Source organism: Phyllostomus discolor, chromosome 6 (assembly GCF_004126475.2).
Source record: "Phyllostomus discolor isolate MPI-MPIP mPhyDis1 chromosome 6, mPhyDis1.pri.v3, whole genome shotgun sequence".
Classification (NCBI taxonomy): domain Eukaryota; kingdom Metazoa; phylum Chordata; class Mammalia; order Chiroptera; family Phyllostomidae; genus Phyllostomus; species Phyllostomus discolor.
This window is the reverse complement of record NC_040908.2, coordinates 3,258,165-3,275,061: the sequence shown is the minus strand read 5'-3', so window position 1 is coordinate 3,275,061 and position 16,897 is coordinate 3,258,165. Positions and strand designations below refer to the sequence as shown.

At 61.3% G+C, this 16,897-nt stretch overlaps 1 protein-coding gene across 1 annotated transcript; it reads right to left on the bottom strand.

The window, feature by feature from the left end:
• Positions 1-5,047: 5,047 nt before the first annotated feature.
• Positions 5,048-13,741, bottom strand: KLF11 (Kruppel like factor 11). Its single transcript, XM_028517072.2, has 4 exons — positions 13,531-13,741; positions 11,755-12,024; positions 9,630-10,578; positions 5,048-7,006 (listed from the first exon to the last, which is right to left on the bottom strand). The coding sequence occupies exons 1-4, from the start codon at positions 13,570-13,572 to the stop codon at positions 6,810-6,812; spliced, it is 1,458 nt and encodes a 485-aa protein (XP_028372873.1). The 5' UTR covers positions 13,573-13,741; the 3' UTR covers positions 5,048-6,809.
• Positions 13,742-16,897: the final 3,156 nt, after the last annotated feature.

Genomic DNA, 16,897 nt, shown 5'->3' with positions numbered 1-16,897 from the left:
CCAACACGACGGCCTCCCGGCGTCGCCTGCGAAGTGTGAGAGCATCTGGGGAACGGACAAGAGCCCCTCGACACCGGCCCCAGACCCACAGGCCTGCCACTGCCACAGGGGTTTCCATGAACGCCCCTCACTGGACCACAGTGCCTTGGACCAGAGGCCCCACAGCCGGGGGATCCTTTCTCCACGGTCAGGACGGAGCCCCGGAGCCCCGGGAGGGGTGGCGGCTCAGGGGCCCCCCAAAACAAGAGCTGCTTCCCACCCAAACCCAAATCCTCCCTTTTCGTGGAATGATTAAAGCCATTACTGTTCTAGTAATACAAATGCTTCTCTGAAAAAGGAGTGAACGTTTTATTTCCCACAACCAGACAGAGCAGGCCTTGAATTTCACGATAAAAATGTTTAGTGTCACACCCTTATGTCGTTCCAACGGAACGTGTCCAGCTGGTTTTCCCAGAGAAAGACGATGCCTCGGCATCATCCGGGGAAACCCGCACGAGACCCTCAGTGGGGAAGAAGTGCTGAGAGCGGAAATCTCGCGGTGACAGTCCCGTCGACGCTCGTCAAAGCCGAGGAGGCACGGCGGTTGTCTCCGGCCGTTCTGCTCATCCTTCTCCTTCCCTGAAATGGCCTTCTGAGCAGCAGCACCCAGCCAGGCGAAGCCCAGGGCACCCGCCCCCTGGTTCCGTGCGGGTGAGAGGAGGGTGCTGAGCGCAGGGGAGGGTGCTGGTGGGTGGGGGGCAGCTCTGGGGGTGCCGCACACACAGGGCCTGCACAGAGCCCCACTGTGGGCCAGGCAAGGCCTCGGGCCCTTCTCGGTGGCACTGCTCTGAGCCTTCCGCCCCGGAGCCGCGTGTGCAATCTGCTCGTGGACGGGGAGGAACGCGGCTGGAACAGGCGAGAAGGAAACGTCTCGAAGCCAAACGTGGCGACAACCCACGTCACTGTCTGGCATCGAAGCACCACACGCGTGTCTTCTGGTTTCCGTGCCGCGTGCGTTCCCGAGAGTTCAGGAAACACGCCCCCTGCAGCTCTGAGCCACGCTCGGCCGGCTCCGGTGGGGATGGGGCAGGGCCGCCGGGGCTGCCTTCCCGTCCTCGGGCCTCTGCTCCTGGCCCGGCTCCATCTCCCTGCCCCTCACTGAGGGGGGCTTTTCTAAGTCACCGGCCGCCCTTTGATGCTCCAAAGCCTTGGTGCCCCGTGACCCTGGCTGTGCTGAGACTGCTGTGCACGCCCCCAGGGAGTTTCTGTTCAGAGCCCCCCCCCACCCCCGGTCCCCCGCTGCCCTGCGCCTGGCCAGGTGCTGGGTGCCGGGCTCGTGCAGGGCGATGCCTGGTGCCCGCCGGTGAGGGCGGGCCGCTCTCGCGGCACGGGCACACCCTAGGCGTGTGCTCACCTGGAGAAGGTAAAGGCTGCCAGAGACTAGAGGCCGAAGACCACCCAGGGTCTCACCTGTGTGGGCGTGGGGTGGGGCTCTTCCGTTCTGCTGTAATGAGCCGGGGGGGAAGCCTGCGTGGCTGCCGCCAGGAGGCTAAGTTGCATCTTAGAGGGGTCTCGAGGGTCCGTGCCCCCGGCAGGGAGCAGCACTGTACCGTCAGACCTGGTGCCGCCCACGCGCCAGGGACACGTCTGACCTGGACGGGTGTGTACGGCTCGATTTCCCGGCACCGTGAAACCTGTTAGTGTCCAGTGTTGGGGGAAGGAAAGGCCACCTCTTCCGCGGGCTGTGGCCCCGGGGAGGAAGTGACGCTTGGAGGGAGCGATGGACGCCCCTTGGAGCTAGTCCAGGGGTATAGCCACACCTGAGACCCAGCGAGCACGGGGTTTCGTGTGGCGCTGACGGCCCAGGGCTGTCCGTCCAAGACCCAGGCTCCTCCAAGGTCAGGGGCCGGGGCAGCCGTCAGTGGCGGTGCCACTTGGCAGCGAGAATCACGGCGGTGTCGGCTGGGACCCCACGCTCCCTCCCTGGGGAGGGAGCGGCAGTCATAGGAACTCCCGCTTGGGCTCAATGAGGCCTGAGCGGTTTCGGAAGGCCCGCAGGAAGGGGAGAAACTGTGGGGGAGGGGCTGGCCTCCCACTCAGCAGCGGGCGGCACAGGGTTTGGGTGAAAACTGTAACGATTGGCGCTTAGCAGCACCTTGCGTTAGTGAAGCACAGTTGACGGAAACATTCTTTTCTGACACACTGACACCGCGAGGACTTGAAGGGGGCTCGCACCGGTCCAGGCTCCGTGCTGGGGGGGCCTGGAGGTGAGCGACCAGAGGCCTGGCAGGAGCAGAGGGAGCAGGGATGAGGGGTGGGGAGAGCCCGGGGGCGGGGGGGGGGGGGGCAGGAAGCTGGGACTCCAGGCTCGGCCTCACTCTCCTGCGTGTGATCGCGGGGTCTCAGCTTCTCCGTGGGCTCAGGGGGCGGGCACAGAGACCTTGTCCTCCTCCAGCGTGGACCACTGTGAGGCCGGCACAACAGCGGCCAGCTGGGTGCTCTGTCACCGCAAAGAGGTGGGGGCCTGGCCGTGGGGAGGGGAGCTGGCCCATGCCACAGGAGGCCTGCTGGGCCTGGGGCGTGGGGTCCAGTCTCCCAAGGTGGACAATTCCCCTCAGGGACCCCCCCCCCAGAGGATGAATGAAGACTCCTGGCTTTGAGCCCCACCCCACCGGCTCCAGGAATTCTGCATTTTTCTGACAGTCTCCACATCAGAGGTATTTCCCTGATCTCTGGTCACCTGTCCCGGGGGCTGATGCTCAGTGGCACCCCCTTGTGGCCAGGCCTGTGCGTGAACTCCGTGGCGTCCAGGGCCCCAGCAGCCACCAAGGCTGGGATCCCAGGGTCTGTGGGGGCCCGGGGCCGTGTGTGGCCGTAACTGAGCTCCTCTCGGTGGCCTTTCAGTAGGGATGTCTCTAAGCAACACCACCTGGGCCCCTCGTGGCACTGCTCTCTCAGTTCCCACAGGCAGAGCCACAACCCCCGGGCTCACACCCTGAGCCAGGTGGGTGGGCCTGGGGTCAGGGACCGGTGCACAGCGAGTCCCAGGGCCAGCGATGCCCTGTCCCACCCTCTGCGTGCACCCGCTGCACTGGGAACGGCGGTGGCCCCTCACAGCGGCCGTCTCTCCAGTCCTCGTTCCATAAACAAGGAAAACAGTTCGGTCTGGATGGGGGTGGGGGGTGGACGGACGGATGCGAGGACGGGTGGGTGGGTGGGTGAGTGGGAGGGGGCAGCTGTGATACAACCCCTGTCACGGCGACCTTACCTGTCAGCAGGGGGAGTAGACTTGCAGTAACGTTCGGTGACACCCGGCAAGTTCTCAGGAGCGGTCAGAACTTGCAGGGGTGAAGGGGTCCGGAGCGGCGGCCCCAGGTAGGCCCCCCGGAAGCTGCCTGCAGGGCTGGGTGAGCACCGGGGGGCCCGCGTGCGCCCTCAGCTGCTGCGGCTTTGTGCTGTCGTCTCGTTGGGCGTGGGCGCCTCCTCCCAGCACCGGCTGCGGCATCTCGTCTCGTCCTCAGCACCCACCTCTGGCGGGTCTGCCTGCCGAGCTCAGCAGGAGCGCGCCCGGGATGGGAGGTCCACTTCAGGGCCGGCTGGGGCGGTCCTGGGGCTCGCTGGGGCTCGAGGGGAGTGGGGGAGGCCTCTGGGAGCGAGCCTCCGACTCGGGGGGACCGAGTGCATCTCTCCCCTCGGGATGAGGAGCCCCTGGTGCCTGGGCTTCCGCCCAGGACGGGGCCCAGCTGTTCAAGAAGTGTCTCAAGTTCTCATCTCGAAAGTCCCCAAAGAGGTGGGTTGAGAGCAACAGACAGTGGCGTTAGAGCCAGACAGCAGACCTTCGGTGACAACATGGGGAAGATGAAAGGCACAAGGTCACAAGCTGAGTGACAAACTTGGGGCCGTCACCCAGAAGCAAAGGGATAATAAGGGTTGGAGCTGGGAAGGCCTCCAGGTGGACGGCTGGGTGCAAAGTCCATTGTGATCACCTGCTGCCCCCTCCCCAACCTGCTCACACGCGCACACACATGGTCACTCGCTGCCCCTCCCCACACGATCACTTACGGCCCCCTGCACACATACACACACGATCATGTACTGCCCCCTGCACACACACACACACGCACACACAGGGTCAGGAGCAGCGTGACCCACGCATCAATGTTCAGCTCATTCCACCGTCACACCCCAGGACGGGCGGCTTTGGAAGGCAGGGTCAACAGCCTCAGTGGGTGTCGAGCGAGGCGGCCAGGGTGACTCTAAGCCTTCAAGCCTGGACTTGCTGTTCTTTTTAAAGACAGTAAGGCTGCCTGGCCGGGCGGGTCACTGGGTTGGAGCACCGTCCATGCACCAAAAGGCTGCGGGTTCGATTCCCCATCCGGGCATACACCTAGGTTGCAGGTTTGATCCCCAGTCGGGGTGCATACGGGAGTCAGCCAGTGGACGTTTCTCTCTCACATGGATGTTTCTCTCGTAAACCCACAAGCCTACGTAACATTTCAAGGCAATGGGGTCGACTGTGAGAAAGTCAGGCATGGGGAGGTGAGGAGCTCGGCCATTTGGACAGACCGGAGGAGGACGGAGAACTGAACCCACGTGTCTCTGAGAGCATCCACAGCGGCCCCTTCCGAGGGACACGGGTGCGAAGTCCCAGCCTGAGTGGGTTCCAGAGGGAACACTCCCCGAAGCAGGAGTGGAGCCCAGGCCGGGGGCAGAGGGCATAAGGCAAGAGGCTTCCTCCCATCCCCCCGCCCCGCAGCACAGGAAGCGCTGGAGGAGGAGGAGGAGGAGGAGGAGGAGGAGGAGGAGGGACACGGGGTCCCCAGCCCCCGCGGCCCTATTCTGCTGGGACCAGACCCAGTGTCAGAGTGGCCAGTACAGAAGCTGCCTCTTCCCACATTTCTTCCCACCTTCCCCGGAACCCAGAGGGCGCCCCGAGGGCAGAGCAGACCCCGAAAACGCAGAGGAGGGTGAGGCTGGGCCAACCCCCCCCAGGGGCGCAGTGGGGCATTTTCGGAGAAGCCCTTGCTGGGCATCCTCAATCTGTGGCACAGACGACACGGGACACGAGTCCGGTTTGCAGATCAGGAACGTTTTATGCGATTCAAAGAAAAAAGTTACATCACACACATCCATCTGGACAAGAAGTCCAAGTCTGTTACAGAAAACATGATTCCAAAACAGTTTGCATCTTATCACTGAAACCATCTGACAGGCTTGAAGTCAACAAGGATGGAGCAAGACTGCTCGGGAAGTAAAGTGCATGGGGGAGCCCCCACCCCCACCCCAGGGCATCGGCACAGGATGGGCCGCAGGGCTCCGTCCTCGGGACAGAATCCCCAGACAAAACTGTCTCTGGACCCCCCCATCTTTCAGTGGACACACACAGAAGGCAAATAAACAAAAAAAAAGTCTGTTTACAGAAGGCATTTTTAAATCTAATCAGGAGATGAAAGTGAACATGAAAATCATTTTGAACACATCCGTTCTGCACCAGCGCCACTCAGACAATGAAATTCAGGGCGAGCAGCAACCACACACTCCGAGGCCTTGTGTTACGCACGTGAGGACGACCGCCGTTATTGTGTGTAATTAACACCCCAGTGCAACGGCACGCACACAGACATGCTCACGCAGCTTTACACCCCGAGTGGGAGACGGACAGCACAGGGCGGCCAGGAGACTCCAGCTGCCTACGTCTGAGTGCTGTTCTGCACACTGGTTTCTGATTCCCTTGCGTTTGGTCTCGACCAGCAGGAGCGCTAGACCGGGGACGTGTCCACAGCACGTGGGAGCCCCTCCCCCACACCTGTGTGCAAAGTGCAGCGCGGTGCTTGGGTGGGACGTCCCCCAGCCAATGCGGCTGCTGCCCTTTCTCTGAGGCGCTGCTCCGTCCACAACACACTACGGAGGAGGCCACAGGACAAGAAGCCAGTGACAACTGACAGAGCAGCTAGGCTGGCATGCTGACCTCACCCCACTTTTTGGTGTTGGAGGTACAAACAGGAAACGGCAGGCGGGGATGGGGCGGGGGGGCGGTGGTCTCCACGGAGCACAGACACTCTGAGCCCCAGAGAGGCGCCTGCTCCCGGGGGGGGGTAGGGGGGGAGCTGCCTGTCGAGTGGTTGTGAGTCGCCCCCTGGGCACCTCCTTCTCAAGTCGAACCTCGGACACAGGCGGCGAGTTCTACCGAAACTTGAGTTCCTCGGCCAGAGTCGCAAAAGTGTAGCCGCTGGACACCCCTTGGGAGTGTACAAAGAGCCGATTGCCAAGCCCCCCCACCCCACACCAGTGCCAATTTAAACAATTATCTGCAATCTGAAAGGTCTGATTACAAACTTGAGATGTTTCTTTTTTTGGCTTATGTGCCACGGTCACTACAAAGTAGGGCTGTTACAAAAATGATACTAAACATGGACGAGAAGACTGTAAAATCATCTGTCTAGAAATTGGTGGAGTACCAACAATATAAATATTTTCATAGAAAACAGTATAAAGTTATATATATACCCTGTCTCATTTCTACAAAACACGAATAGAAAGGCAGTAAAAACCCAGGTGCTGTGAAATTTATTGCCGAAACGCTTGTCGGAATGCTGGTGAGCCAGACCGTCGAATTGCCTTCCGTCTAAACTACAAAAGCGACGGGGAGGGACCCCAACTGGAGGCGAGCGGCTGCCGTGCTCCGGCCAGAACCAGCCCCTGCTCCTCCCCGGCCCCCAGACAAGGATTTTGGGGGAGAAGACCCCCGGTCCTTTCCTGGAAAGAGTCTCTGAGATTCCCCCGGGGACCCCGGCCGACCGTTCAGGCTCCCGCGCCGCCTGCCTCGCCCGCTAGCCGGGGGTCTTCTTGGTGGCCATGTGGCGCCGGGCGTGCTTGGTCAGGTGGTCGCTGCGCATGAAGCGCCGATCGCACACGGGACACGCGAACTTCTTCTCCCCGGTGTGCGTCCGGCGGTGCCGCGACAGCTCGTCGGAGCGTGCGAACTTGCGGTCACAGCCGTCCCAGCTGCAGCGGAACGGCTTCTCTCCTGGCCACGGGGGGACACACGGTAAAGAGAACGTGAGCGCTCAGCACCCGCTGCGCGGGCCAACCCGCCTCACCTTTAACCTCTGGGCACCCAAGTCCAGGGCAGAGGGAGCGCCCTGGGTCTCCCACGGCAAGGTGTTCAGAAGTCAAGAAACCCTCCCAGATCCGTGTGTCCTGCCAACGCCTAATGTGTAACATTATGCGACAAGATGTAAGATGTGATGTTTGCCTTTCAAAAGACAAACACGTCTTTAAACAAAAATAAACTTTGCGGCAGGGGGAAGATTCTTGAAAAGAGTAAGTACTTCTCTCTCAAGAAGCAGCCCATCTCAACACATCCCTGCCAGGACCTGTGAGACTTCTTGGAATCGTTCACTCCATCTTCGCGTCCCTCACTGCATCTGGCAGGTGAGCCCCGGAGCCCCTGCCGGCTGGTTGGCACAGCCCCGCCCCCGACAGCAGGGCGGCTCTCCTCCCACGGGGCCAGGGCGTGACAGCCACACACCGTCCCCGAGACCCGCACTGCCCGTCTGGTCGGCCCACCCTCCTGCCGCTCCCCGCCAGGCACAGCACTTCTTGCGGCAAGTGCACGGTTCTGAATGGACGTGTGCTAGAGAGATGCCAACTGGGTATCTGATGTTTTCAAAACAGAATCGACTGCACAATGCAGCGCCACCCTGCTCTTTAAAAAAACCATTCGAAGAAAAAGGGCCTAAGCTTCACGGGTTTCGCAGACCCGTGGGGCGGCATCGGGATGCCCACCTGCTCCCCAGCAACCCGCCACCCACCTCGGCAGCACACCGGCACGGCCAGGGGCCGGGCAGAGACGAACCGCCCTCCGGCGTGGGATTTACTGTATCAAGTGCCCCGTTTTCAACATGTCAAAAATGTAGCTTTTGCTCACTCCACCTTAGTCAAAAAAATTTCGGGTTGCGTAGAAACAAACGAACAAAAAACCTATCTCATCCAAGGCAAAATTACTCCAAGTTTCTATCTTATGAAAACTCCAAGTAAGTATTCATAAACTAGCACGAGAAGCTGACTCTTCAGAACCTCTGAGGTTACTGAACGGAGGCGTGCTGGGGAACCTGGGGACAGCCTGCTCTGATCCCGATTTTGCGCCTGCCTGTCAGCGCTTCTGCCAAGGCAGCCAGGCTGAACAGGGCCCCTCCCCCCACAGCCGGGCGTGGACAGGGTCGGAGGGCTCAGTGGACAGAACTCCCCCACAGCCAGCAAGCCCTTCACGGGCTCCCTCTCCACTCAGACGCGCTGTGACCGCGTGGCCCTGAGACCCCAGTGACCAGCCGCCTCTCACCAGCGTTGGGCTCCTGAGTTGGACCCGAGAGTTTATGCTCAGTCAGGCCACTAGAGTACGTGGGGAACCAAAAACCGAAGCAGAAAGGGGCAGGAAGTGGAGCACACACCCCAGGGTCACAGAAGCAGGCGCGCTCAGGAAGCACATGTGGGCGGGGACGGCGGGAAGGCCCTTCAAGGGGTTCCCGCCAGGAGAGGGGGGCGGGGGGTGGAGGGCAGACTGCGGAGCTGGAGAGACAAGGCAGAGGCAGAGCCCAGGGCCCCGCGGCCAGGTGTGGCGCCTTGACTGGCAGGGAGCGCCCTCCGCAGGCCGGGGGAGAGGTGAGTGCCCTCCGTCATGCCTGCCAGTTCCGGACTCGGCTCCCTCTGCAGGCAGAGCAGCGCCCCCTCCCGCACCCAGGTGCCAGCAAGAAACCAGCCCACCTCAGCCCCCTGGTTCTGCCCTCCTGAGCCTGCACCCCACAGCGCACTGCGGGCCCCGGGGCCATGCGCTCCGGCGGAGCGACTGCGTGACCGAGAGCGCTTACGGGACAGAGCCCACTGCAGAGCCTGGGGCCTGCCCCTGCGCTCACGTGTGTGTGTTTGTGCGAACCCTGGAAGGCGAGTGTAAACAACAAGCAGAGTGCTCAACCACAGGACCCCGCGGGACGGAACTACCTCAAAGACAGAGGGCGCCACAGGACACCTTGGGTGTGTGGCCCGCATCAGCCACCCGCAGCCCGACGGCCACGCGGCTGTGTGCGCGTCAGCTGGGTGACGATGTGAAATGCGGTGCCTTCATCACAGGGCCCCCCTCTCACGTGCGTGGGGCTAGTGGCTACCCCAGCGGACAGACGAGAGAAAATTCTATCAAGCACAGCCGATGGGATGATAAAGACGTCACTGAGTTTTTCTAGCTCCTCTCTGGGGTGACGTCTCCCTCTCCTTGTGGGAATCAGTCCTTGGCATTTCAAACACCCTAGAACTCAAACTTTCCCGCACTCCGGAGAGACCTCGCCCCGCAGTAAACCGGAGTCACTCCTCGCGTTCAGTGTTTAAATGGCCTGCACGTTCTCTAAAATGCAAACAGGCGTCCACTGCCACGCGGGCAGAAAGGGCCACGCACGTGCCGCCCACGACCACAGAGCCACACGGCAGGCGGGGCGAGCAGGTGCCGTGCTCCCGAAACACCGCCGGCGGCTCTGCTGTCATCAGCCCCCCCCACACCCCCAAAGGCTTCTGGGAACCACCTCCTCCAGCGGGTCTCACACTTCCCTCCCAGAGGGGAGTCAAAGTGAGCTTCCCAGGGCCCCACCCACCTCCCTGCTTACCTGTGTGAGTGCGGAGATGAGCCTTGAGGTGGGAACTTTTGAAGTAGGTTTTCCGGCAGCCTGGAAAGTTGCAAACGTAGTTCCTCCTTCGGAAAAAGTCTACCTGAGGGATGCAGCTGTGGGCGGAGGTGATGAACACAGGGGCAGGGGCGAGAGGCAACAACCTGGTATTGCCAGCGGCCAGGACCCCGGCCGGGGAGCCCGGTGCAGGCTGGGGGAGCGCCCCCTGGGGCAGGACCAGCATCACAGCTCCCGGGGGCACGGACGGTCCCACAAACACAGGCTGGGGCCCTGGAGCAGCGGGGGGCAGGATGGGTGCGACGGTCCCGGCGGGTGCCTGGGGAGGCGGCTTCAAAAACGCTGGTAACATGCCACTCTGTCCGGTCACAGGGATCATCTGGCAAAGGACGGGGGTGCTGGGGATGGGGACGGAAATCAGAGGGGTGGCCTTCCCGGGCAAGTCATTTTCGTGAATCTTTGGTGAGCAGGTTTGAACCGCAACTGGCCAGCCTGCCTGCTGGCCTTTGTCAGGGGAGATGAGGTCGCCAGACTTATTCAAGCAAGGCGGACAGGACCCTGAGCTCACACTGGGTAAACTGTCTCTGAGGTGGGCACCCTGCAATGCTCCGGTAAGTCCCAGACGCCCTGCGTCTCCTGCTCTGTTGTCGGAAAGCTGGCGTGCTTGAGTCTCGGTGGTAGGAACGTGGGCGGCAGCAGGGGGCGCTGTGGTCACCACAGCCCTGCAGCGGGTGACGAGGGCCGGCTCCCCCAGCTCTGACTTCACACCAGGCAGGCTCCTCTCCTCCCTCCTGCCCTGCAAGCGGGCTGCCCCAGCACAGGCTGCGGGGGTGGCCATGACCACGTGTGCCTTGGGATCGGTGACTTGGGAAGGAACCACTGTCCCCGTCGATGGATCCATGAGATCAGGGCTATGAGGAGGAGTCATGCACTTGAAAAAAAAAGAGCACTGGGTGAAAAAGTTGCTTTGGTTCGATTTTAAAAGGCGTTACTGGGACGGCGCTGCCCCCCACGCCTTTAGAAAGACCTGATTTAAGCCCGCTCGCAACAGCAAGGGCCTGCAAGGCTGCACAGGCGTTCACTTTCTAGTCTTTCCCCTCGACTGGGGCCGCGCAGTCACCGAAAGGAGCAATGTGAGCATTAGGACTGCAGAGGAGAAAACAAATTTATACTTAAAATGAGAGCTTTTCCCAATCATTTTAGACTCTCGGGAAATTTTTTAAAATCCCAGTGGTAATCATGTAACACACACCTAGCCAGTGCCTACTAGATGAGGCCAGGGACCCCTACCGGAAGGACCCCCAAAGGCCACGCGCTGACCAGCGAGTCTGCCTAAACAGAGCCTCTCCGTACCGCCCCCAACACCCCCACTTACTGCAACCTCCCCGTGCAGCCCGATGCCAGGTGGCACCGAGAGGGGCTCTGGCAGCCAGGCCGGCGCTTTACAGCCCTCTGGACTGCCTACACGACCCTTCTCATCCCTCCCCAAGCGGCTGTCCACACCCCCCTTCCAGTGCAAGCTTCCAACCCAGGACAATCTGATTATGATTTTCACTTCTGCTAGCCACCGACAGCTCGCAGCTTCTCCAGACTGAGAAGCCGTCTCTCCCAGCGATTTCTTAACTGTAACAAGTTAGGAAAACAGAACACGGCGCTCGACTGCAGCCAACTCACACAAGTAGGAAGCTGGCTGCCACGGGGAGGCAGAGAGGCCAGCATTTCCACCCAGCCAGCTCCGGGCGTCGGGTGCCAAAGCACAGGCTTGGCCCGGCTGCCACCCGCATGTCCCGATCCTGGGAGCAGTTGTCCAGGGAACCTAGTCCCCACCCTGCCACTCCCCAGAGAAATGAGCACAATTTTTCTTTCTTGAAGCAGCCTGTAGGTTTTGTCCTCTGGACACTTTAACCCCGTGGCTGCAAACTGTGACTGATGGATGGGAAGGACTGGTTTCCAAGAGATAAAAGAGGCTGCATCCTCAGGGTCCCTTACGTGGGGAGGCTGTGGACACACCTGCCAGCATCCCGGGGAGTCCACCCGCGAGTTTCCCGGCTCACCTGTTGAAGGTGCGCTAGCCACTGCACAAAAACACCCTTCCCCCTCCTCTTACCAGCGTGGATAGAGAATGGAAGTCCTTCAGCAGCTCAGGTGTACCTTCGTCTACATGCACGGAAGAGCTGACATCCCCAGAGTCAGACACAGGTGTGAGGGGCCTTATCTTTAACGGGTCACCCTTCTGGGACCTGTGCCCCCAGGAGCTCATGCAGACGAGAGCCTCGACAGCTTCGATGTCGTTCTGTTCTAAGACGCTGCAGGTGGACCTTTCGCTGTCCTGCCACTTCCTCTCCAGGATGGACTCACATAGGTCCACGATGTCAACCTACAGGTGACATAATGGCTTCTCAGTCCAGGGGAAACAGAGAGGCACATGGATGCGCCTACCAGGAGCCTGTGTCACACGCAAACACACACACAACACTCCACACACGACAAGCTCTGTTCTAGGAAAAGATGTCCACAGGACGTTCACGACAGTTTTGCTTTCAGGCCGTCACCCTACAGAGGGAAGGAAGATGACTGAATAGGGCTGCAAGTCGTTTCCCCAGAAAATCCTGACTCTTAAAAAGGTTATCGATGAGAGTGATGTCTATCTTCTTCTTTGGTAAACGATTAGTTAATTCCAAGGTGTAAGCCCAAACTGCCCGGCCCACCTCCGGAGGAACCGATGCAGACTCCACCTAAGGTCTCTGATTGGCTGAGGTGAGAGCGCAGCTCTTCCTAGCTCTTTGGAGTTGGCCAAGCCGCTGGGAGAGGGTCCCCACCGATGCATTTGGGGCAACTTCCAGAGCAGTGCCTACAGCCCTGCCAGCCAGGGCCTACCCAGCAGGGTCTGGGGGGTGGGACTGTCACGGACCCCAGCAAAGTAAAGCCTTGTCCCTCAGTCTCAGGAACGTAAGTCACTTCCTCGTGCCACCAGGCCCCGGGGGGAGGGGGGAAGTAAGAGGAAGCATTTGTGTGATCTCCCAAGACCCAGGAGACGCTGTCTCCCCTGGTGTCACACCGGCTGTCCGCGGGCAGGGAAGCGCCCAAAAGTGAGTGCTGTCTTCCCAAAGTCACTTCAAGTTCATAAAGACACACATTTCCACTTAGTGTGCCCGGATGTGCCCGGGTGTCACACCCTTCTGTCCTGCTCCGGTTCCCCGCAGGGCACACAGGTAATGAGGCCGCCTTTATAAATGTCACTCTAGCCCAGCTTCGACCTGGTCCTAGCACAAACTGTGAAGCCACAGACATGGGGGCTGGCCCTACTCTGGCGCCTCGCGCAGCCCCTCCCTCCTCCCCTTAGCGGCCAGCACGCCGCGACCACCCAGTGCCAGTTCTAGCCAGAGTTCTCCCCGCACCCCTCGAGCTGCGACTGCAGGAGCCCTGGCTGGGGCGAAAGGCGCCCAGCACGCCCTGCCACGTGCCGCCTTCCCGCCAGCCTCTGCAGGGCCGCCCCGCAGGCCGCGTTCTCACAGCTGGGGCCCCGCCGCCAGCGCCCCGCCCCGGCCGCCCGCACACCGCGCTCCCGCCAGCCTTTCCCCGCCTAGTGGTCACCACCTCCCAGGGCCTGGTGACGTCATGGCCTGGAAATAGACCCGCGCCCGCAGCCGCCTGGGCGGCGCCGCTGCGGGGGCTGGAGACAAAGCTGCGGTAGGGCTCCCCTGAGCCCACGCCCCCGCCTGGCCCCACGCGGCCGTTACCCCTCCTGGCTCTGGAACCTGTCCGGGCACCTAACGGTGCGACTGTGGCGAGGCCCCGCACCCCCGTGCCCTCCTTCGCGCTTTGGCCCCGCAAAGGCGGCGCGGCCCCGCCTCGCCCCTCGCTCCGGGGGGTGGCCACTTACCGCGCGCTCCTCGCCGGAACCCACGGAGCCCGGCGTGTGCATGGTGCCGGCGGCCCACAGGCAACAAAGCGGCGGGGCGGATGCTCAGAGCACTGCAGCTGCCGCACGTGCGTGGCGGAGGCAGCCCGCGATCCGACCTCCAGCGGCCGGCACGCGCCTCTACCGGCCCGCGCAGCTCTACTTTGACGCGGCCGTAGCGGTGCGGGAGGGGCGGGGCGGCCGCCGAGGGCGCGGCCGCCGGGGCGGGGCTCGGAGGCAAACCAAAATACACCGCGCCCCTACGGGGCGGGGCCAGGTGCCCGCCAGCCAATGCGCGCCCGATCCAAGCACAGCGGGCCAATGGGCGTGGGGGGGAGCCGCGTGATCAAAGCCTGGCCGCGGCGTGATGCACCAGGGCGGGATGCGGCACGTGTTTTGGTAAGGGCGAAGGGGCGGGGCCTGAGGTCTAGGAAAGTAGGGGAAAGGTCCCGGCAGCCGCGAGGCGGCGCGGGCTGCGCTGGCGGCGCGGGCGGCACTGCTGTAGCCTGGGAAGTCCCGAGTCCTGGACGCGCTGGCTGGGGCGGTGACCGGGCTTAAAGGGGCCGCCTCCCGCAGCTTTCCGGGCTGCGCGCCCCGGTGGACTGAATAAGCCACCTGGAGGCCTCCGCCCGGGTATTCGGGTATTGCTCGTTTGTGTTGTTTTTTTTTTTTTCGTTTTTATTCATCTACTGTTAGCTCTTAGGAGCGCATCACTGACCAGGACGAGCTTTGAAAGCCTGCTGGCTCCAGCTGACTTGCCCGTGTCTGCTTCCCCCTGAAAGTACCCAGGGCGGGAGTTCCCAGGCAGTGTCTGCCTCCCACACCCCTCCTCCAGGCAGCTTTGGGCCGCAGTGGCCACTCTTACGTGGCCACTCTTACGGTTAAGGCTCAGCCAAGACAGGTAATCACCTGAAACATGCCTGGTGAAACCTGCTCTTTCTTCCCAGCCACGGAGGAAGCGACACCCTCGCTGGGAAGAAGTCCTCGGGCCTGAATGGGAGAGATACCCAGAGCGCCTTTCTTCCCCTCAAACTGAGAAGGAAATGGGTGGGGCCCAGGGCTCTGGCTGCAGCTTGCTCCTCATAGGCCATTTCCCTTTGCTCAGGCCCTCCACTGCACCGTTGATGACCCATAACTTTTGTTTCTTTAATTATTTGTGAATTGGCTCCCCACCGGAGGGAACCCTCCCACTGTTAGGGAGCTTGTTTAATTCCCTGCCAACCCCCAGGGCCTGGCTCACTGCGGGCACGCAGTAACTGTTGGATGAATGAGTGAGTGCAGGTGACCACCTGCTGGGCCCCCCACTTGGCTGTCCTGCAGACACCTCCAGTGCAGCGTCCTTGAATCTGAACTCGTTCTATCCGAACCTGGTGTTCCCGCCTCCAGCTACCCCCAAATCCGAGGGTCATCTTTGACTCCTCCCTTCCCTGCGCTTGCTGTCATCTGCCAATCACTTCATGGCTTTCTTCCTAAGTATCGCTCAAACTATTAACTGCTGTCACCCACTCCTGCCTTTGTCCAGGCTGCCATCCTCTCTCACCTGAATTATCGACATTGCCTCCCATCAGGTCTGCCTACCTCCAGCCTCACCACCTGCGATTTGCCCCTTATATCACTGCCAGAATCGTCTTCTGAAAGCAGAGATGGCACCGAACCCACGTTGGAGCCCTCCATCGGAATCCAGGCCGCGCTGGGGCCGGGGCCGGTGCTGGGGCTGACCCTGGCCGCCTGGGCAGGAATCCCCGACTCTGCATCTCCAGACCCCAGGCGGTGCTTCCTGCCCGCTTCCCACCTGGTTCTCCAAGGGCAGAACTCTGCGCCCACGGCGTTGCCTCTGTGCAGAACCCCCGGACCCTTCTCCGGTCTGAGTCTGAGAGACCGCAGTGCGGCTTCTCCCAGGCAGCTGGGCCACTCAGCAGAATGCCAGGCACAGGACTTTGGAGTCACACCTTGATCCAAATCCCAGCTCAGCCTCGGTGGCCAAGTCGAGGCTGGCTGTGTCTCGTTCCTGTGGAGTAGGAGGGGGCCGCCGCTCCCCAGGAGTCTGACGCCTGAGCTTCCCTCCCTTCGGCAGCAGTACCTGGAAGCTCGGGCAGCAGGTGGGCTCAGGGCTGTTCAGGCATAAAGCTCAGTTCTTCTCATGTCTGGCCCATGTGACAGACAGACAGACAGGTCTTCACTCATGCTGGTCCCTCCTCCATTCTCCCCCATGTCTGCCCAGAAACCACTTTTCCATGAAGCCTTTCTACACACACGCACACACGCACGCATGACAGGCTGTGGTTGCTGCCAAACCCTGGCTCCCGGTCCTGCCTGTAGTCCGAGGGGTACTGACAGGTTTCTAAACTAAAGTCAGTGGTAGGTTATTCACACAGAGGCGTTCCCGAGGCCCTCGGCAGCTGCAGGCGCCACAGCCCCGCCGTCCGAGCCAGGCCTGGCAGGCAGGCAGGCTGACCACAGATGCAGGCTGTCTCCTGTGCGAGGTACACGCCACCCGCTAGACGGCCACCGCTGTCTTGTGCGTTCTTCCAGAGAGAGTCTGCGTGCCTGCAAACGCACCGTGACACACAGGGTAGTGTTCCGTGCACCTTCGGAACCTTGCTCACTTTATATGTAACGGCTTGGTGGCTGTCACGTATCAGAAGGCAAACATGAGCCTCATGCTTGGTCATGGTTAAATGGCATTCCACTACACGGATACACGGATGTGTATCCATTCCTGCTCACATCACCCGGGGGTTCGGCTGTTTTCACCTTGCAGGACATCGAGCCCTCACCTGTTTCTCTGCATGCGAGGGTAACCACAGGTCACTTCCTAGAGCTGGGGCTGCTGGGATTGCTGAGCGACCAGCCCCCCAGATCAAGAAACTGCATCGGCCTAATCCGGGGGACTCCCTCCGTGATGCCCTCCCACCCACGGTCGTCCTTATACCACACGTCCCTTTTCCCGCTGGTTGAAATGTGCACAAAGAGAAGGGCTGGCACAACCCCTTCTCCTGTGGGGCTGCCACATTGTTACATTTCAGCTGGAATTCATTTGCCCTCCTTCCTGCGCCGGCCCGCTCTGCACTGCAGGCCGCCAGGGCTGCTTCCAGTCCGGGGCCGGGATGGGTGCCGCGCTGTGAGAGTTCCGACACGCAGCTGCTATGCGTGCTTCTAATTCAGAAAGATTGTCAGATTGCCCTGCAGACGCGCCTTTGTGCCCGTGCATCACGCGGCGGCCACGGGCTGCGGCGCCAGGTCCCTGTTCCTCACTAACGCGGGCCTTCTTCGAGCGTCGGACCTTTAGTAAGCTCAGTGGAAAACAGAATTCGTAATGTTATTTTGTATTTCTTTTTTGAAAAAGATT